This window comes from Bos mutus, chromosome 17 (genome assembly GCF_027580195.1).
Source record: "Bos mutus isolate GX-2022 chromosome 17, NWIPB_WYAK_1.1, whole genome shotgun sequence".
Taxonomy (NCBI): Eukaryota; Metazoa; Chordata; class Mammalia; order Artiodactyla; family Bovidae; genus Bos; species Bos mutus.
Window position 1 is genome coordinate 16,895,905 of NC_091633.1, and position 22,363 is coordinate 16,918,267.

The 22,363-nt window shown below is 41.1% G+C and overlaps 1 protein-coding gene across 6 annotated transcripts in view; it reads right to left on the reverse strand.

Moving 5' to 3' along the window:
- Window positions 1–22,363, reverse strand: part of CIT (citron rho-interacting serine/threonine kinase) — a 174,675-nt gene that overhangs the window by 35,774 nt on the left and 116,538 nt on the right. For all 6 annotated transcript variants that reach the window (XM_070386137.1, XM_070386136.1, XM_070386133.1 and 3 more), the window contains 5 exons: window positions 21,788–21,904; window positions 20,706–20,815; window positions 19,542–19,716; window positions 15,111–15,308; window positions 5,536–5,589 (listed from right to left, as the gene is read on the reverse strand). In XM_070386137.1, the coding sequence (XP_070242238.1) occupies window positions 5,536–5,589; window positions 15,111–15,308; window positions 19,542–19,716; window positions 20,706–20,815; window positions 21,788–21,904 (654 nt within the window). The remainder of the gene's footprint in view (window positions 1–5,535; window positions 5,590–15,110; window positions 15,309–19,541; window positions 19,717–20,705; window positions 20,816–21,787; window positions 21,905–22,363) is intronic.

Below are 22,363 nucleotides of genomic sequence, written 5' to 3' on the forward strand. Positions count from 1 at the left end.
ACGCATATGAAATTGTCATTTTACTGAAAGAGATTTAATCTGATTTTGCTAAATTATTTCCCTGCTCAATGGTGGAATGACTTCAATTTCAGCACATTTAGCTTTCCTATTCTCTTTGCTGAAGTTTAGTACCAGCGCTTGCAAAGAGCTTTTACATATAATACTTTCGAAATTTAAGGGCAATTTTCTAATAATAGTTGGAATGAGGCACACAGGCAGTAAATTAAATTTTATATAACAGAAAGGAGTAAATTAAAAGGAAATGCCTCTGGGCCTATGGTTAATTGTTTCCCATTTTCAAACCTAAAGCAGATTTAGTTTCTGAAACGTTGCCACTGTTTTCGTGACTAACTCCCTGTCTTAACCCCCTTTGATTATCAATTAAAAAAAAAACCTTCCCAGGCACATAGAATTAAAGAATGTCAATTAGATAGAATTGTTCAGTGCAGTTCAGAAAACACAGCTTTTCATTTTGTTCACTGAGCTGATGAGCTTTTAATGCAGTAAGTGGTCTAGTAATTTGTACTTTAATATCAAAAGCCTTGTTAATTCCTACTATACTGGCTTGAGTAACGCTATCAGCTACAAGAAAGGGAATAAAGGTTATCCGGTCCAGTTCTTGGCTAAACCTCCTTCTTTATCAGCATGAGAAAAAAAGGGGGGAAAACTGCAAGTCTGTCACTCCAAGCAGGCATTTGTGCTTCACAAGAACGCTTGTACCACCCTTTGAGTAATATGGTTACATCTCCCTAAAGCAGAAACAATGAATAAATGGTGCCTAATAGTTCAACAGGTCTCCTTCCTATACACAGTAAAGCCATTCCTTACGATGGTTTTTCTCCTAGACTCCAAATGTCTTCACTGTGCTTCCTTTTACCTCTGCCCCAGAGCGAAAACAACAAGACTGATGAGGCAAACCCCCTAGAAGTCCCAGATAAGCCATCTTGAGCTTGGCTGTGTTGGTTTCTCCACCTATGATGTGGAGGTAAATACTATATAGACAACCTTCTCTGTTGCTCTGGTTTTAACATTTTGGATTTTTATTGTATGATAGTCTCCCTTAACGTATCATGTGAAATACAAGAGACAAAAATGAGTGACCAAGGTGTTAGTGAGGCATCAATGGTGGCCCAGGGGGAGCAAATAGACTACAGAAAATCTACCTATATAAGAATACATACGCTGCCAAAATAATTTGCCATTCAAAGACATGTTTAAGCCTTTAGGCTCCTATTCACTTTCTTTGACTCATTTTAAAAAAAGCCATTTATTATATGCCCATTTCTGCCACCTCTCCTCCCCAAATTAGATTATAAAGTGCTAAAGAAAAAGACACTCATAAAAAGTCAGGGAGGTGCCAAGACTATTACTCTCACTTCAAGTGAAATGGACCCACTGCATAGGAAGGGGCCTTCTATTTCCTTGTCCTCATCGCGTTTTCAAAGGGTCTCCTGTTTCTGATTTCTAGTTACAGTTTGTGGTGGCTGGCTTTGTGTTTTGTCATTATCTGTACTGCCTATTTGACAAAAGGAGGATCACGTGTTTGCAGGAAGCATTCAAGAACTTGTTAGAGTGCGTTAACTGATCCAGACGTTGTACATATTCTTTCTGCCTCGGCCATAACACACTTAACTGCTGGAGTTGCCCACTTAGCTGCTGGTGGTATTAAGGGTTAGACGTACTCCCACACAGAGATATTGAGCTGATCTCAGACACAGGCAGTAAATTAATGATCTCTATGGTTTGGAAAAAAAAAGGATAATAGGCAATCTGCAATTCTGAACCAGATTACATAGGCAAGGAGAATCCTTAGGTCCACTTTGTGGGCATATTCTCTCTACACCAAGGGCAAATGATCTGTGCCCTGTACCAGGAGACTGTTAACCTTTCAACCCCAAGGATACAAGGCAGCAAAGAGAAACTACACAGCTGACTCCATCTCAGTGGCAAAAAAAGATGAGGGAGATAGCTCCATAATGTAGGGGCCAGCAGAGCTTTCTGATATGCTGTTTGTACAGATAAGAGATCTGGGTAAAATTTGAACAGAAAACAGGAATACAAAAAATGTATCTACTCTCAGTACCCAAAAAGAAAATGTTCTAAGGTCTCTATTTGGGGTTATCTGTTGCTTTTCAAGTGAACCTCGTGGTTCTGCGATATATAGGTTACCTTTCACACCTCTGCTGGGCGAGCAGCAGAGAGAATGTTACCTGGTAAACATCCAAGAACATACCAGAGGTGAAGACACCAGCCAGACAATGAACATCAGGCTGAAAAGACACAGGCTGACGTCCTATTTTAATGCCTCATTCCTTCTTGAGGGTAGCTATTTGCATATTATTTATTTTTAATCTTATAGCTGACAGATTGATTCATAATTAAAACCATGTCATATGTTTGCCCACCAACTCCTCTCCAGAACAGACTTAGGTAGGGTTTTAGGTGCCAGATTGAATCAAATTCTTTTTTTAAATCTCTTCAAAATATAGAAATGGCCTGATCCTGAAAAATCTTGCTGCTCACGAGCTTTTTAAAAGCTGCTAACTGGGAGCTCCTATCGATCGAGCTATTATAGGAGTTTCCACTGATAATGAAGATGACATTTCCCAGCAGAGACAGTCTTGGACAGCGGTGCCGAGAAAGGAGCATCTGTGTGCTCTTCTAAAGTGTCTGCAAAGCAGCCTTTGAACTTGCGGAAGGATAACTGAGATCCACCAGTGCTGCCAAGTATGTTCTAAAGTAGTGGTTTTCAACCTTTTTTTTTTTTTTAAGGAGCAGAGCTGTTTTCTAAACAAAATTCTGTTCTAAACCCAGTATGAGCAAATAATAATAGTTATCACTGATTAGCACATTCTATGGACCAGGCCCTGTACAAATGCTGATGCATCATTTAACTTTTGCAGGAACCTCCATGAGGTAGGTATTATCAAGTTTCTGATTCTGTGACTCGGTGTTTCCTAGATTTTACTGTTTCAGAAATCTGAATATATATAGGAACTAAACAGCTGTCTCTCTTCCCTCACCCAGTTCCCAAAGAGCAGTAGTTAAGTGAACTGTACATCCTACAATCAATGGTGCATTGGAATTGAGGACATATAATGTCACCCCCATTTTATGGACGAAGAAATGGAGGCTCCAGTGTATAACATCACACAGGTTACTGAGAGGCCAGTTTAGAATCTCAGCTAGTCTATCTGACTCCAGAGCACATAGTTTGGACCCCCAAGCCACCCAGCTGGCCTAGCTGAAAGGTGGGTAGATGTCACTCTCTTGGGTTCCCCCTCCCACTAGGGTAGATCCCCAAAGGCTTCAGAAAGCCAAGGGTAAGTAAACGAAGGATTAGAAGTAATTGTTCCAGGAAAAGCAAATTTGAGGGATAAAGAGAGTATAAAAGTTATATAAGTTAAGAAAGTAACCAATTTTGTAAGTTAAGAAAGTAACCAATTTTATTCTATATATTGGCATATCCTATTAAAACTAGATTTCTGATTTTAAAAATGGGGTGGGGAAGGGTGGATAACAAAAGTGCACAGGAAACTCTTGAGAGTGATGACTACAGTTGTCATTTTGATTGTTTTGCTAGTTTTAAAGATACACACACATTTGAAATCTCATTGGGTTATTGTACTCCAATTATCCCTCAATAAAGCTGTTTTAAAGTAAATAAATAAATGACTTTTTTAAAAAAAGACTAAAGAAGAAGAAAACTCCAGATGAATGGAACAGATTATGGATGTACACATTTAAATGCATCCAAGATTATTTTAGGAAAAAATAGTAATGCAAAAAAAAAAAAAAAAATCACAGTGCTAAAATCATCTATATCTTATTCAGTGATCATTTATGAGCATGTATGTATATAAGCAGATAACTCTCATGTAAAAGAAGAAACCAAGACAATTAACAAACTTTAAAAGTAAAGCAAAAGAGTACAGGAACAGAATATATCAATTTCTCAAGGAAGGGAGGTGAGAATGGAGGAAATCAACAGATACCCCTAAGGCAGGCTCACCCCACATCTGGCCACTGGCATCAGGCAGTACAGACCTAAATACCTGTCAGGCACCTACCAGAGTTAAGTGGAGGCATGTCCCATGACCTAGCTCTTCCACTCCTGGGCATATATATATATATATGTTCATCAGAAACAAAGGCTTGTAAGCACCAAAGGACCTGTACAAGAGCGCTTCCTAATAGCTCTGTTCCTACCACAAACAACTCCAACACCCATCAACAGGAGAACAGATAAACAAACTCCAGATCTAAACACACACTAGAAACATGACACCATAATAAAAAAGAACAAAATCATGACAGTGCAACATGGATGAACCCTCACAGACAATTTAAGTAACAAAAAGGCTCAACCCAAAGACCATATCTTCTAATGGTCTCATTCATATGAAATTCAAGAACAGGTAAAACTAATGTGCAGTATCAAAGATCAGACTACTAGTTACCCTTTGGGCAAAGCACACTGATGGGAAGAGGACAACAGGAGCCTTCCGGGAGCTGAAACATTCTGTATCTTGGTCTTTATTGTGGTTATACAAGTTGTCTATTCACATACAAATCAATTGAGCTGTACACTTAAGATTAGTTGCACTTCGTGCACTTTACTGTGTGCATTCTATAGCTAAATGAAGGGAGGCGGGATGTAGGGGGCATATACCATCAAGACTTAATGTCTCATTTATAGTAGGTAAAGAGAAAAGAAGGAGTTTATTACCAGAAAATAAAATATGTATATAGGATGTAGAAGGGTGTTTCTGGAAATTCACAGATGCAAATAATACAAATAGAGACCAGCTCACTGAGAACTAAGGAGGGGACAAAGCAATGAAAGGACCAAAGAAAGGAGGTAGAACCATGAATAAAGGACACCATCCCTACCTTCTGAAAGGGGCCTATTTCAGTCCTTCACTCTGATCAAAAATAGACATTTTACCCTATTACATAACCTATGAATGATGCTTATCTGCTCCTGGAATTGACTTCTCTCAATATAAATAACATCTCCCAAAGAGTCCTAAATTCTGCATTTGCATGTTTTAGGAAGCCAGATTCTGCCTGTTAGAAAGCTAACATTTCTAGATTCTCCAGGAGAAGAACTTGTTGGTCTTCCCTCTCTGAAGAGGCAGCAGGCTGGAGAAGCCTGACACATCTAATTGCCCCTACCATCTCAGGCCCACCTCAGACAGAAACTTCTAGATTGGAGAAGGAGGGGGAGCTCCCTTGGGACTTTTGTTGCAGCTACTGAGACCCTATTAGTGGTTCTGCAGGGAGAATTATTTTGACCATTCCAACAAGCCTTCTCCAAACATGAACGATGGTTTAAACTTTTATAACTGGCAGGAACCCAAGAAACTAAGGTTTTCTGAGGCTTAGAAACTTCCGCATCAGTTTGACCACATCAACTGCTTCAAGCTGAAAGTTTATATCAAAAATCAGCCACCGATTTTAGAAAGAGACGTTCCCCCTTTCCTTCTCAGTTTTAGTTCCATGTTATTTTCATCATCTTTGGTTAATACTCACAGTACAGCTGTTACGAAGGGCATCGAATTTGCGCTGGATTTCATCTCTATGTGCCTAAAAGGTAAGAAGTTGATTATAAATTTTTCATAGGGTAGAATACAAATTCTACATGCTATGGGTCAAATAAAGAAAATCACAAGCCAAGAACCCTGTTGCAGCTGCCCCACTAACTTTTTTTCCAAAGAATTAGTCAAGTCAAGCCCAACATGAGAAGCTACAGAAATACACAATGCCTATTGATAACAATGAACTATTTAGACCACACATGGGCTTCCCTTGTGTCTCAGCTGGTAAAGACCTGGGTTCAATCCCTGGGTTGGGGAGATCTCCTGGAGAAGGGAAAGGCTACCCACTCCAGTATTCTGGCCTGGAGAATTCCATGGACTGTATAGTCCATGGGGTTACAAAGGGTCGGACACGAATGAGTGACTTTCACTTCACTTCACTCATACCCTGTACAAATACATATAACATTCAGATTAAAACTAGGGACTAGCAGAAGAAAGGAAAAGAACATAGGAGGAAGTTTTAGTCTCCTTTATTTGTCTTACTCCCCATTCTTAACCTTTCCCTCTTCCCTCCAATTGGCTGCCTGCCCCCTGCCCCAAGCCTTCTCCCAAGAAAGAACACACATACGTAGATACAGGACAATAGCCAGGACAAAGTAGGGACTTTAAAAAAGAAACTGAATCCAAAGCTGTGGAGATTCAGAAATCCTATATAGACCTTGAAGTAAATATACAGGCTTTCACCAGGGTCGAGGTACTCTAAACCAGTAGGATTCATTCATCTGACAAGGATTTTTCGAGTACATACAATATGGCAGACACCGTAGCAAGACACAGCTCATATGGCCTAACCTTCATTCTGGCGTGGGCAGACAGATATAAATAAGCACATGAGTACAAACAGTGGCAAGTGCTATGAAGGAAACAAACGGGGCCTAAGGAAAAAAAAAATAAGGGTGAGGGGGGAAACTCACTTAGATGGGGTAGTCAAGGAGGGTTTCTCTGAAGAGGTGACATTTAAACTGAAATCTGCAGGATGATGAGGGGCCAGCCATGCAAAAGAACATGAAAGAACAGAGGGAAGAGCATCTGCAAAAACCCTAAAACAAGAAAGGGTTGGGTGCATATGGGGAATAAAAAAGGACTGAGTGGCTACAACAGTTTTTTATACTTCAAGTTGTAACATGAGAGCAAGGATGTCAAGACGGGGTTTTTTGTTTTGTTTTATCCAACGAAATGGAATAAACAGGATAGATTAGAAAACATCAGCATGCATCTTGGACAGTAAGGGTAAGTACTGTTGTTGGAAACTTGTTTTATTATTATGAACATAATTCATCAAGTATAAGTTGCTATCAACTGTAAAATTCACCACAGCTTTATGTAACATTAAGAAACAGAAGTATTGCTAATGAAACTATGACATGTTTATGTCCTTATGACTATATATATAGGCTATAAGATACATCCTCATTAGCTACCTTAAAAATTAGAAACACAGTATATATGTTCCCTTGTAGTAGACTGTAAGGTATAATGTATTCTTCTGTGGGTTGTGGCCAAATGACTTTTGAAAATCACAGTCTAAGTCACAGCAAAAGAGGGAAAATGTGGCCCAAGTTGATGGTACAGAGGCAGGCCCAGAACCTTGAAGGCCCAGAAAGGAGTTTGGGTTTCATTCAAAATGCAATTAAATAAAGGTCAACAGAGGTTTTAAGATGTGGGATGACATGGCCTATCATTTTGTGGATGCTGTAGGAAAAACATCAAAATAGGACAAATGTAGAAGGAAGTGGAACAACCACTGAGGAGGTTATTGATGTCATTTAAGGAAAAGAGGATGGTGGCTTGGAGCAGGACAGTGGCAAAGGATGGAGAGAAATGGATGGAGGTGAGATCTTTTTTGGAAGCAGAGGTAATAAGACCTGCTGATGGACAAGGAGGCCAAGGGTACCCTAACAGACTTTTGATTTGGGAGACAAGGTAAATTTAGCTATGAAAGCCCAAAGAAGAATCCAGTTTGAGGCAGAGGAAAAAGTGGTCCTCCTCTTTAAAAGAAATATTAGCCTCTATCAGAAAATCTAGGCCAACACTCAAAAGTCTACAAACAATAAGTGCTAGAGAGGATATGGAGAAAAGGGAACGCTCCTAAACTGCCGGTGGGAATGTAAACTTGTGCAGCCACTACAGAAAACAGTATGGAAGTTCCTTTAAAAATTAAAAATAGAATTACCATATGATCCAGCAACCCTATTCCTGGGCATATATCTGGAGAAAACTCTAACTCAAAAAGATACAGGCATACCAATGTTCATATCAGCACTATTTACAAAAACCAAGACATGGAAGCAACCTAAATGTCCATCAACAAAGGGACAGATAAAGAAGATGCAGTACATACATACAATGGACTATTACTCAGTCATTAAAAAAAGAATGAAATAATGCCATTTGCAGCACCATGGATGAACCTAGAGATTATCTTACTAAGTGAAGACAGAAAATGACAAATATCATATAATATTACTTTACATGGAATCTAAAATATGGCACAAATGAACTTCTTTACAGAATAAAAACAAACTCACAGGCATAGAAAACAAATTTATAGTTACCAAAGGGGAAGTGGGGGGAAATTAGGAGTTTCTGATTAGTAGGTACAAACCACTATATATAAAATAAACAAGGTCCTATTGTATAGCACAGGGAACTATAATATCTTGTAAGAAACCATAAAGGAAAAGAGTATGAATCACTTTGTTGTACACCAGAAACTAACACCACATTGTAAATCAACTATATTTCAATTAAAACAAAAAGGTCTATAAGTAAGTCAAAATATTCATCACCTAATTTAGCTGTGATATACTTTATAGTATCTCTATTTTGCCATAAGCTAAGATTTCCACATGCTCAGTGGTAAAGAATCAGCCTGCTAATGCAGGAGATGCAGGTTCAATCCCTGGATTGGGAAGATCCCTCAGAGAAGGAGATGGCAACTCGCTCCAGTATTCTTGCCTGGGAAATCCCATGGACAGAGAAGCCTGGCAGGTTACAGTCCATGGGGTTGCAAAACAGTCAGGTATGACTTAGCAACTAAATAACAACAAAAGACTAGATTAGATGCTGCAGGAAAAAAGATTAGTGAACTTTGTAGACAGAGCAACAGAAACTATCCAAAATAAAATACATAAAGGAAAAAAAAAAAAGACTTAAAAAAATTAATACAGCATCAGTGAGCTGTGAGATAACTCCAAGGAGCCTGATATACATATACTCAGAATCCCTGAAGGAGTACAGAGGTGAGACCAAAAAAAAAATATCTGAAGAAATAATGGCCACAAATTTTCCAAAGTCAATGAAAAAATAAATCCATGGATGAAAAAGCCTAAATGATCCCTAAGCACAGGAAACATGAAAGGAATTAAGCTTGCATGAAATGAATAAATGAAAGGAATGGAATAAATGGAGTAAACATGAAAGGAATAAATCATATCATAATCAAACTGTTTAAAACCAGTAATAAAGAGAAAAAGCCTAAAACCAACCAGAAAAAAAGACAAGTTACTCAATGAGAAACTAAGAGAACAAAGATTTTTCACAGTGAGTAAGAGAACAAAGATTTTTCACAGGGAGGTTGGGGAGGTTTGGCAGGAAGGAAGCTAGAAGACAGTGAGTGGAACAACATCTTTACTGAAAGGAAAACAAAAACCTGTCAACCTAGAATTCTATAGCCAGCAAAAATATCTTTCAAAAATGTCAAAAATGAAGATGAGGGTTTCCTTGGTGGTTCAGTGGTTAAGAATCTTCCTGTCAATGCAAGGGACACAAGTTTGATCTCTGGTCCTGAAGGATCCCACATGCCATGAGGCAGTTAGGCTCTTGCACCACAATTACTGAAGCCCATGCACCCCAGACCCCATGCTCCACAACAAAAGAAGCCACTGCAGTGAGAAGCCCATGCACTGCAATTAGAGAGTAGCCCTCAGCTTGCTGCAACTACAGAAAGCCCCAGTGCAGACAAAAATAAAATAAATAAAAACTTATTTTAAAAATGAAGGTGAAATAAAGACCTTTTCAGACATACCAAAGCTAAAGGAATTTGCCACCTGTAAACCTATACTACAAGAAATGTTAAAGGAAATTTAGGCAGAAGATGACAGAGTCTTAAATTTACATAAATAAAAGAGGATTAGAAACACGGTAAAACAAAAACCAGCAACTGCAGACTTACACATTTTAAATCAAGAGTTATCACTTAGAATCAGCTTCTCAAACAATTTTTTTCATCAACTAATTTAAAAGATTATAACTTTTCCCCAAAACTCAGCTTTTTTCCCAGCAACGATACAAGATTTATTAACTTAAAAAGGCAAGACTACTATTTATCCAAAGTAGAAACATGGCTATTTGTACTACTTGTGAATCTCATCTGTGGGTATCCTAGAGGAAGAAATACCACCCTTAAGTTATTAAACTCTAGGAGTTTACAGGAGTGAACAACTTTTTTTCTTTTAAGAACCAGATAATAAATACTTTTGGTTTTGAAGGCCATTCAGTCTTTGTCACAACTGTTCAACTCTGCTCTCATAGCACAAAGGCACCCACAGACAATATGTACACAAATAGGCATGATTGTGTGTTAATAAAACTTTATTTGCAGAAAACAGGAAGCATTCTAAATTTAGCCCACTGGCTGTAGCTTGCCAACTTCCACTCTAAATGACTATTTGGTGTAATATCTCTCAAAGACAGAAACAGGAAGCTAAAGAAAGGTAGAGCTAACTTCTTCAAAGCCTAAGCAGTGATCATTAAAAAAAAAAAAAAAGCTCTCTAGCCTAGACTGAGGAACAGAAGCCCTGTTCCTGTTCCACTTTTTGACTAACTGCAAAGTTTCCAAATAACACCGCACCATTAAAAACTTGTTTAACTGCTCTACAGCAGTCTGAAATTCCAATCACTAATATTTCTATTACAATTTACCATTATGAGGCCTTTGCATCATTTTGACACATCAAAATGTGACACAGCAATCGTTTCTGAGGTTATAGTATAGGGAACTACCATCTTTATGACTTTTTATTATTGACTGAAATATAAACACAAGATGTAGAACCAACACTGTTGTGACTGCTGGAAGTACTGTAACAAACAGCGAACTGATCTGAGTTTAAAAATAGCAAGAAACAAACAAACAAAAAAAAAAATAGCAAGAAACATGTTTTATGTTTCTTTGAAATAAGTTGTAAAATGCATAAAAAACCAAAAGGTCACACAATAGTATATATGAAGGTAATAAAATACATAAGACAAGCTTTGAATTCTCTCAATAAAATATCCATGTTAATTAGATATTAGGAGTTACAGGGAATAAGGACTTATACCCTTAAAAACTACTGAGGACCCCAAAGGGCTTTTATTTATGTGAGTTATACTTATATTTACCACATTAGAAATTAAAGCATATCTTTAGTATTTATTTTAAAATAAAAGTACTGACTTTGTACCATTGGTGCAAATGTTAACACAATGAAAAATGCCACAAGACAGCTTAGTATTATGAAAGTAATCTGAACTTGAGGACCCCCATGGAGCCACAGACCCCAACTTGAGAACCACTGATCTAGGGGTTGAGTGGCAAGAGGCAGAATGGACAGACTGCAGCCTGGAAATCAGAGAGGTACTCACTTTGGGCAGGGCTTATATCTTCTTTAACTTTAAGGAAAGTTACAAGAGGAATGAAGAAAAGAGAATTATTATGCAGCCTTGAAGAGAGAAAATACCCACAGAGCTGTGAAAAAGGAAACTCATGTTTAGAGGTCTGACTGTCTTCTGGGATCCATGGTCAGGATCCTACAACGGGTTTCACACATCCACCTCGTTCTTTGGGAAGGCAGGGACCAAGAAAGACTGTCACCTTAAGTGACCCAAGCTCACATCTTGCCTTGCCTATCATGCCCATGGCTTACTAATTCAATTCAATGATTGACAGTTATGTAAAAGAGAAAAAGAGCATGCATTGACTAATGATTTTAAGAAATCAAAGAGGATAATCCTGGGATGCCACCATCACACTGTGTTGGGAGGATCCCTTTCTTGAGTGTCTCTATTATTCAGCATAAGTCATGTAGCCAAATCAGTAAAAGAGCGTGAGGACAGACGTGAAGCAAGCTCACTGGGCCATGCCGGTGGACACAGAGCCCGTGCTGCTCCTCTGCCGAGGACTCATTCAGAGTTACATCCCCATCACATCATGTGTCTGCATGCAACGATGTGTGCACACTCAAATTCTCTCCCACAAAGGGATTACATGGAGTCTTACATTTCGGTTCCAGGTGGAAAAATTCTCTCTTTCCCCAATAACCAATGAAGCATCTTAAAAGCATGGCTTTTTGTATAAATTTGACTCTCCTGTTGGTCTGTACCTTGACTCAATCTTAGCTTTAAATGGCCAGTGAATTTCAATGCAAACACAATTGACAAGGTGGGGAAAAGGTGAAAGTGAAAGTTGCTCAGCTATGTCCAACTCTTTGCGACCCCAGGAACTGTAGCCTGCCAGTCTCCTCTGTCCATGGAATTCTCCAGGCAAGAATACTGGAGTGGGTTGTCATGCCCTCCTCCAGGGCATCTTCCCAACCCAGGAATCAAACGGGGGTCTTCTCCATAGCAGGAAGATTCTTTACCAGCTGAGCTACCAGGGAAGTCTAGAGAAAGGGTGAGTGGGAGAAAAAAATAAAATCTAGGAAGATGGCTGCCCCCTCTGCCAAACTTCATCAAGGGGGAGCTCCCATTTAACTGTGTTCCATCTAACTTGGCCCAGGGACAGAGGCCAGAGGGGGTAACTGCTCCCCTCCCAGGTGAGAAAGTGGCCAACTCTTAGAGCAGTAATAGCCCATTTGACTATTCCCTTTTATTGATAAAACAGCCTGCTGTGAAGCACACAAACCACCTGGAAGATCACTTTGGACGCAGCTGACTGAATTTGATTGATGCTGACAGTGGGTCTGAACTTGGGCTGGAACAATGAGACAGGGAGGGGGAGGGTGCTGCATCTGTGATCATTTTCTCTCTCAGAAAATATACACTTGAGGACAAATTCAACAAAGCCGTTCAGGCGACAGCCACCTGTGGTCCATAACCAGGTTTATGGGACATAATCAAGTGGAGGGGAGAGAAAAAACCCATAGCCTTCAGACTGAACTGAAGCAAACCGATTTGGGGTTTGGATTCCTGCATGATGCGTTTACAAATAGCCGTGGACCAAAGGCACTTCCCTGCCATCATTGTGAACAAGCCCAATTTTCCAAGGGATCTTCATCTGTGAGAACTGTACAGCCCCAGTTTCCAGACTTAGGAAAGTTTTTTTTTTTTAAGAAGATGCTCTCAGGCAGTGATCTCATCTGACTAAATTGAGTCGTGACTTGCTGCTGTGCAGGCGTCCTGCAGCCATTAGACACAGCGCTTTCCAACCGGCAGCAAGGCAGGACTGAAAGACTAATCTCCCCACAAATAAACAATAGCAATGCAAATATACCCTCCTGCTTCCAAACAGGCAGGGTAAGACGCACGGCTACAAGATCCTTCCCAGTTCCAACAGAGTAGAGGTAAACGTGTCCTTCTCCTCTGCTCCTGACTAATAGGATTTGAGGGACTACAGGCCAGTCCCCTGGGGAGAAAAAGCTAAAGACACAGCGCTAAGCACACGGGCTCATCAAGTATGGATTAAATGACTGATGTCTCCTCCTTTCAGAGCTAGGGTGGTTTGTGGTTGGGGCTGGGGGTGGGGAGGGTGGCATATTAATATACAAAGCATTAAATATAATAGTGGCTGGATTTTAGGTGTCTTGTTTAGCAGCTAAGAAATGCTTTTGGCTGTCTCTTTTTGCATTCACCCCACTCCAGAAAGCATATAAGCCTTCTTGCCATATATATTCATTTCATTCTTACCTCTTTTTTTTTCCTTCTGTGATTTCTTTTCTCTCAGACTTTTCTTATTCTATCCTGTTATACTGTTTTGTATCTTTCCAAACTGCTTCCAATCCATTTTTGAAACAAGGCAGGGTATAAACAGATACTGTAACTAATTTCTTTAAACAAAATATTGGTGGCATGTGGCGTCATTTAATGAGTGTTTTCATAAAGAAAACAACAGAAACTAAGGTTGCAACCAATATCTGAACTTGGCTGAAGTCCTGGAAAAGCTATTATGCTCAAGCAACTTCCACAAAGGAGTTACTCTGCGTTCCCCAAATCCTGGAAACCCCTGTATCCTGGACCGGTCCATAAGGACCCTGGAACTCTCAGATCATGTTCCCAATTTGGTCCCCAAACCCAACAGTGGGAGATAACATCTAAGAAGAAAATTACTTAAAATAAAAAATATATATATGTATATATATATTTTTTACACACATATACATACATTCTTTTAAACAGGGTAAATCATAAACAACAAAAGTCCATGATCATCTGCAGAAGGTAATCCTACTCTGAAAGATGCTTTAGAGATGCTCACTGACAGAGATGGGGACAGCATCCAAAAATGAATCAGAATGAATAACATACTCACTTAGGTATTGAAAAAGGCACTGAACCCAATCAGCTGCATTGTGCCCTGCCCACAGAAGAGGGTATCCTGACCAGCAGGCATGAGTGTGACCATCCGCTTGGCAAGAACAATATGTTACCATTAGAAATGTATGCACTTGATTGATACCAGCCATTAAACTCATTCAGCTCTCTATGCCCAGATCCACCAAGCAGCCTTCCAAGAGAAAAGGGATTTATGACTAGGTTTCGCTGAAGGGGAAAAGGGTGAACATTAACCACGCAGGGTATCCTGGTCAACTAGATGGATATATTTCCCTCTGCAAAGCTTGGAAGTTGGCATTTCATATGTAAAATTCTCATCAGTCTTGTTAGCCAAGGTCAGACTCTATGAGAAAGATCAATTGTGGAAATGGCCAAGCAAAGTACATTTTGAGACTTGCAGAAAGAACTAAGGTCTAGATCCAGGGACCACCCACCACCAAAGATCTATCTCCTGAGAACCCTCTTCATGTGAGCAAATCAGTCTCTCAGAAAGAGCAGAGAAGCCAGGTCCCTTTTACAGAAACAATTTCTCATTCATTAGAATCGTTTCCATCCAGAATCTACCAAATACATAATAAGATTCAAAACACAATCTAAAGGTTAAGGGGAACAAAAAAGGAATACAAATGAGGTTAATCAAAACAAAAATAGAAATATGGTAGAAAGACTACTATAATATATAAATTTTTTTTAATGACTATTGAAAACTAAATAGAAGACCCAGGTAAATAGCCTTTGATTAAACAGAAATTTAAGATATAGTGACGATAATTTTATAAAGAAGGAAATACAAAACTAAAGGTGGAACCTTTCAAGACCCTTAGGAAAGCTCAGTTGATCTAGCATACCAGTGCCAAAAAAGCAGCAGCCTACATAAGTCAGCTTTCTGCCCATTCAGCATTTCTCTGGCTTGTTTTTTCCTCTCTTGGCACTTTTAAAAGTGAGCAACTATCCTCAGCTCCACACACATCCTACCGTAAGCGCCTGGATCTCTTCTTCTGCTTCTGCTGTCGTCTCTTCCAGCTCCGTCTTGGCCTGGCGGAGCTGGCTCTCCAGGGCCGCCCGTGCTGCCTGCAGGGCTGTCAGCTGGGATTCACGCTCCTGCAGGGAGAGCTGCAGCTCTGTGAGCTGGCGTTTGAGCTCCAGTTTCTGCTCTTCATGTTCTAGACTGACCTGAGACACACACAGAGAGACTTGTTGACCTTAATGGAAGAGAAAGCCAAGACACAACCTGCATCTTAAATCTGGTCATGGAATCAAATTCTCAGCACTCAACTGAGAAGGAAAAAAAAATGGAATAAAACAGTTCTGATTTTGATGAGTCTCAAAAATTAACTGGAGTGAGAACACGTAAGAGTATGTATAACATATATACAGAGCATCCCTTCCTTTCCTTTATTACAGTGCTTGAGAAAGCGTCTAAAAAGAAACCACACAGTAAGAATCTCCTATGGAAATTATTATTATCATTAGAAAAATATTTAAAAGTGAACATAAATCAACAGAACTGGACAATTCTGGAACAATGGAACAATTGGTTCAAAATTGGGAAAGGAGTACAATAAGGCTATATATCGTCACCCGGCTTATTTAACTTACATGCAGAATACATCGTGAGAAATACCAGGCTGGATGATTCACAAGCTGGAATCAAGACTGCCAGGAGAAATATAAACAATCTCAGATACTCAGATGATACCACTCTTAAGGCAGAAAGTGAAGAGGAACTAAAAAGCTTCTTGATGAAGGTGAAAGAGCAGAGTGAAAAAGCTGGTTTGAAACTCAACATTAGAAAATTAAGATCATGACATCTAGTCCCATCACTTCATGGCAAATAGAAGGGGAAAAAGTGGAAACAGTGACAGATATTCTTTTGGGGGCCCAAAAATCACTGTGGACGATGACTGCAGCCATGAAATTAAAAGACACTTGCTCCTTGGAAGGAAAACTATGACAAACATAGATGGCATATTAAAAAGCAAAGACATCACTTTGCTGACAAAAGTCCGTACAGTCAAAGCTATGGTTTTTCCAGTAGTCATATATAGATGTGAGAGTTGGACCATAAAGAAGGCTGAGCACTGAAAAATTAATGCCTTCAAACCGTGGTGCTGGAGAAGATTTTTGAAAGTTCCTTGGACTTCAAGGAGATCAATTCCAGTCAACCCTAAAGAAAATCAACCTGGAATATTCACTGAAAGGACTGATGTTGAAGCTGAAGCTCCAATACTTTGGCCAACTAATGAGAAGAGCCAACTCACTGAAAAAGACCCTGATGTTGGGAAAGACTGAAGGCAAAAGGAGAAGACAATGACAGAGGAAGAGATGGTTAGATAGCATCACCAATCAAATGGACGTCTCCTTGAGCAAACTCCAGGAGACAGTGTGGGACAGAGGAGCCTGGAGTGCTGGGGTTCCAAAGAGTCAGACACAACTTAGCAACTGAACAACAAGAAAAAACATAAATAACACCTTGACGGTAATAAGGACATCTTTACAATGGGATTACAAGTGGAACAACAGACTGCATTCTACTTATTTTATTATTTTTTTTCATTCTACTTATTTTAAATATTCTTGTTCTGATTTGTTCTCATCAGGTAACCTGAATTAAGGTCACACTGTGAACTAATCATTCCTCCCTCCGTCTACTCATCTATCTACTCAAACTTTCATCTATTCAAGAAATACTTAATTGGCAAATTCTATATATAAGGAAATACAGAGATGAAACAGTCTCTGCCTTCAAGGTCGGGAGAAAAACTAAAAACCAACCATTGCCATACACTGTGATCAAGTGCAATGGTCCAGACATGCAGAAATGTGGGAACACAGCAGAGAGGGAGAGAAAGTAATTGTGGATCTGTGTACTGAAGAATCCCAGGAGCCAAACAAGCAGATAAGAGGGGAAAGAAAACTCCAAGCAGAGGAAGCAAGACATCCAAGGCGTGGAGATGTGGAAGACCCTGGCACATCTGCTGACATAACCAACGTGATAAGCTGTTCTAAGGACCAGACCCTGTGCTGGACATGGGACACCAAGCAAATAAGAGATGCCTGCTGCTGTTTGAGAGCCTGCTGTTTAATGAAGACGGCCAAGGGGTACGCAGGGAATAAGCTAATCATGAAAGGCCATGGGGACCCAAAGGAGACATCCCATCTAGGTCCAGGGGGTTGGAGAGGGCTCCTTGGGAAAGGTAAAACCCAAGTCTCAGAGGTCATAGGCATGAAGAGGAGAAAGACAAGAGATGCAACCCAGAGAACCAATAGGATTTTGATGATACAGTCACCATAGGGAACAGTATGGCAGTTCCTTAAAACACTAAAAGCAGAGCTACCATATGATCCCACATCCCTCTCCTCAGCATATATCCAGAGAAAGCCGTGATTTGAAAAGATACATGCAACCCACTGCAGCACTGTTTACAATAGCCAGGACATGGAAGCAAGCTAAACGTCCATCGACAGAGAAACGGATGAACAAGATGCGGTACATATACACATTGGAGTACAAGTCCCCCATAAAAAGGAATGAAATAACACCATCTGCAGCAACATGGAAGGACTTCAGATTGTCATACTGAGTGAAGTCAGAGAAAGACAAGTATCGTATGATATCACTTACATGTGGAATCTAAAAAGAAAGGTACAAGTGAACTTATTTACAGAACTGAAATGGACTCAGATGTAGAAAACAAAGTTATGGTTGACAGGGGGAATGGGGGAGGGATAAATTGTGAGATTGGGACTGACATATACACACTACTATATGTAAAATAGGTAACTAATAAGGGCCTACTGTAAAGCACAGGGAACTCTACTCAATACTCGGTAATGATGTATATGGGAAAAGAACACAAAAGAGTTGATATGTGTATAACTGACTCACTCTGTTGTACAGCAGAAACTAATACAACAACACTGTAAAGCAACTATAAAAATCATCCCATAAAAATTTTAAAAATAAATCAATAAAGTTAAACTCCAGACTCCCCTAGAGTACATACAGCCCTGAACCTCTCTGGAAGTGTCCTAAATTTCTCACACCACCCTTTGCGGGGCTAACTATACAGATTCAAAAATAAAGCAACACACCCTCCCTGGGTTAGATTAACGCCCAGTGGAACAACAGTTGTAGGGCAGACACAGAAGAGAGACACTTACGGGAAGGGAAAGCAAAAGACAGTTAGCCAATGTTCCCACGCTCAGAGAAATCTGAGTTATTTACACTCACACTGCTAAGGCTGACGCTACAGGGAAGTGTGGTTAAACTTACTGAAGAGTAAAAATATAGCCTGGATAAGAAAAGTAAAACCACTGCCTAAGGCTTCTGGACAACCAAGAACAATGGTCCTCAAACTCCGGAAGCATAAGCATCACCCAGGGTGCTTGTTAAGAATGCAAATCCCTGCTCCTCAGCCCATCACTGCTCAACTCAATTCAATTAAAAAAGCTGAGGGAGGAAGCTACCCAGGAATCTGCATTTCAACACAAAGGCCACGTGGTCTTAATAGAGAGGGGTCCACACATTGCCAACCCTGCTCCTTCAGAGAAGTGGCCTCACTTAATACTCCAGTACAAACAAAGAAGACATTCTTAAAGGGCAGAATTTCCTCATGGTTTAGTCCTTAACTAAAGATGGTCTGCTTAACGTCTTTGCCATAACAGAGATTATACACTCTTGGAAGAATTCCATCACAAATATGAGTCCCTTGTCATCACACCCAGTTGGGATGTCCCACTTTGAACAACCTCCCTCCTGAGTTCCAGTTCTATCTCTGCCAGTGTCTACTAAGCCAACCTGCTGGGCTGACAGCCCCACAGATCAAGGGTGGGTCTATCTTGTCACCACTGTCCATCAGGCTACTAACTGGCAAACGGCAGGCATTTAATAAATATACAGTTGGTGATGTCAAGTCACAGCTTAAATCAACCTCAAAATATTCACAACTAAATGTGTGAGATTTCCCTTCCCAAACCTGGCTATCCTTCCCAGCTACTTTATCCCTCTGAAAACAATCACTTTCCATCAAACAAACCTAAAGTTCAGATTTCTCATTTAGTCTCCCACTGCCACGAAACCTCTGTCACTAAGCCATACTATGTGCTAAACTCCAAGCAAGGACACGGTCACGTGATCCTCCATGACCCAGGACAGAGGAATCTCTCTGCCCCCATTTGAAGGTGCACCAATTTACGTCATCCTTGCGTAACCTGATAAAGGAGCAGCCCTAAGGCTGTCAAACTCCTAAGAAGTGGAGGTGGAATTCTAACCCAGACCCCTGTGGTCCCGACTGCACTCTTCACCACCATCCATGATGGCTATTGATTTGAGCTTGACACCTGGCTGGCTGGGGTCTCTGGTGCTCCAACAAATATCCTTGGGAGGTCACCCTTCACTCTTACCTCCCTTAGCCTGGTCTCCAGCTCCAGCAGACGGTTCTTGTCACTGTGGTCTTGGTGGCTTATTTTTTCCAGCTGCTCCTCCAGCTTCCGGTTCTGGGCCTCCAATTTCCCAGCTTGCGTCTCCAGGTAAAACTTCTGTTGCCTGAGTTCTGAAATCATCTCTTCCTGGGCCTTCCTGGTGGGGGTGGCAGGAGGAGCCAAGCAAAATCACAGTCTCATTAGAGGTGAGCATGTCCCCCCTTGGAAGGACAGGCAGAAACAGAGAGAGAGGTGTGTCTCAGTTACATGGACCACACTTGTTCCCAGGTTAGTGCTGTCCAGACCTGGCCTCGTGTGCATGACTCCAGCAAGGGGACCTGGGGCCCACTCAGTCCCCACTGTTCAGAGTCCCTTCTTGATGAGCTTAAGTATGGTCAAGGGATACTATCATTTCACTCTTTTGGTAGACCTTTTTATTTTTCTAGTCTGTACAGGACAGCAGGAAGGGCCTCCTGAGTACAAGAGCACCCTAATGACTCATTGAGATGGGCCCTAGGGAAAAGGGGGTCATAAGGAAAAAGAATGATACTCCTTCCACTTCTGCTAACCACAGGCTGCTTAGAAGCTGGAATGACTCAAACATCAGACAGTGGCCTACCAAGCAGGTTTAAACTAAGATGGGAATGTTTAAGGTCTCTAAAGGGACATATCTAAGGTGGGGTGGAAATCCTGGAAATTGTAATTCTTTGGGGGAAAAGATTAAGATCAAAGTGCTCCTGGATCACAGGAGAGTACCTGCTGAACCCCCTAAACTCACACCCCAGGGCCCAGCTTCACAGTTGGGCACACTGGAGATCACCTCCAACTGATAACAGGATGCAAGTCTAGGGAACAAGGATGGCAGCTCTCCAGAAGCCAGCTATAAATAGACTCGTTAGAGAGAGCAAAACACTCTGTGATGGGATGGGAATCTGAAGCATTTGAGAAAACCCAGCTCAAAAGAGAGGACAAGGTAGAGCGAGATGACTTCAGAGGGGGCAAAGCTTCCTAAGCATACAGAGGTTGGGCCCCAGAACAGGAGTCATTAAATCCACTTCGGCTCCACCACACAGAAGAGCAGAATTTGTGCCCCAGGAGGCAGGATCAGAGTGGAATCAGGCACATAGTTAGAATCTGAATACTTACATGTTCCTCTGGGTAAAGAGACTGCTGTTGGCCGCAAGTTTATTGGCTTCCGACAATTCCACTATCCTTTGTTCCAGGGATCTGATCTTGGAATCCATAGCATTGATCATCTGAAACACAAGGGATCTTTTGGAATCTTGCACACAGATGGTGCCACTGGAGTGAGAATGACACAGGCCACGTGGGCCAGGCAGAACGATTATCTGAAAGGCAGGACCATCAGACCAGAGACTCAACTAGCTTATACCCTGAGGGGCATAGATCTCACAACCCCAGGGATGGCACTCATTCATTTTATCAACGGAGGTTGCACATCCCCCCAGCAGCTGAGGGACCTGCAGGAAATACATGCAGGAGGACCTGTTGAGGAACCTGGCATTCCCTAAGTCAACAGGCCTCGTTAAATCCCTGTGTTGTCCGCATGTGACCTGAGCCTGCAGGAGCCTCTAAACCTTGCATCTGCAAGTTCCTGTTCTTATCACCCACGGGCTTGTCGTTCTCTGAGTGATTCCTTCTCACCCAGCCCTTACTGTCCTAGATTCTCTACATCAAAGCTTCCCCAACTTAGTGAATCATAAGAATTGGCCAGGACGGGAAAGGTGGGGAGGGAAGGGGCTTGCTGGTTAAAAATATCACTTTCCAGGACCCTCCTTTAGAGATTCTGATGTGAAAAATCTCAGTAGGGTCTGAGAGATAATAAGCAGATTAACAAGCACAACAGGGGAATCTTTTAAGCTGCAGGTTTCTGAAAACATCTGCCTACAGGGATTAGAAAGGAAATAAGATGTCTGGTTGCGGCCAAGGGCCACCAGGGTTGTTATCGGGGGGACGTTTTAAAAGTCACGGTTCTAGTTGATGCAGGTCAGCGTGAGTTCTTAAAGAAGGGTATGAAAGGCAAAACTGGCCACAAGCCACCACCACCACCACGTTTTACAAGAGGAAGGGCTTGTAGAGAGAGCTTTCTGTTAGTGACAGACTCCATGGGATAAAACAGACCAAATGGACTCTTCTCCAGCCCATGATTTCTGGCATGGTTCACAATCCCTCCCATTAAAACCGCCTTTGCGACTCCGTCTACCTACCGCCTTCTGCTCGCTGAGAATTTTGCCTTTCTCATGGGCCTCCTCTTCGTGTCTTTGCATCAGGTTCTCCAGTGTCTCCTTGTCTGCTAGGTCTTTCTTTATCTGATTGTCCAACACCTGAGGGGAAACAAAAGGAGAAGTTAGCGTCCTGAGCCCAGAAGACTAACAAGAGGTACCGGAGAAAAGTAGGAAAGGAGAGGAAAAGCACCGGAGAAGCCGCGCTTCCCCAACTCCAGGGCAGAGATGTATCAGCCAGGAAGAAGTTAAGAAGTCAAGCGTGATCATCAAATGGCAAGTAACTAGAGGACCTGAACTAAGAATTTATTTTAAAATTAGCGGCCAAAAAGACCAGAGAGGGATAGTCAAAGTGCAGGTGGACACCAGAATGAGGGCAGTGGAGGGGAAAGATCTCTCTAGAGATCTTATGATTTGCAGCTAGTACCTAGGGGCAACATTATAGTAGTCAACGTGCCAGCAGTTTTCAGAACAATGCTTGCTCTTAATTTGTACAGAAATAATCTCGTTATCTCCAGACTGGGAGTGGAAAGATAAAAAGCTGAAGACTGAGGAAACCTG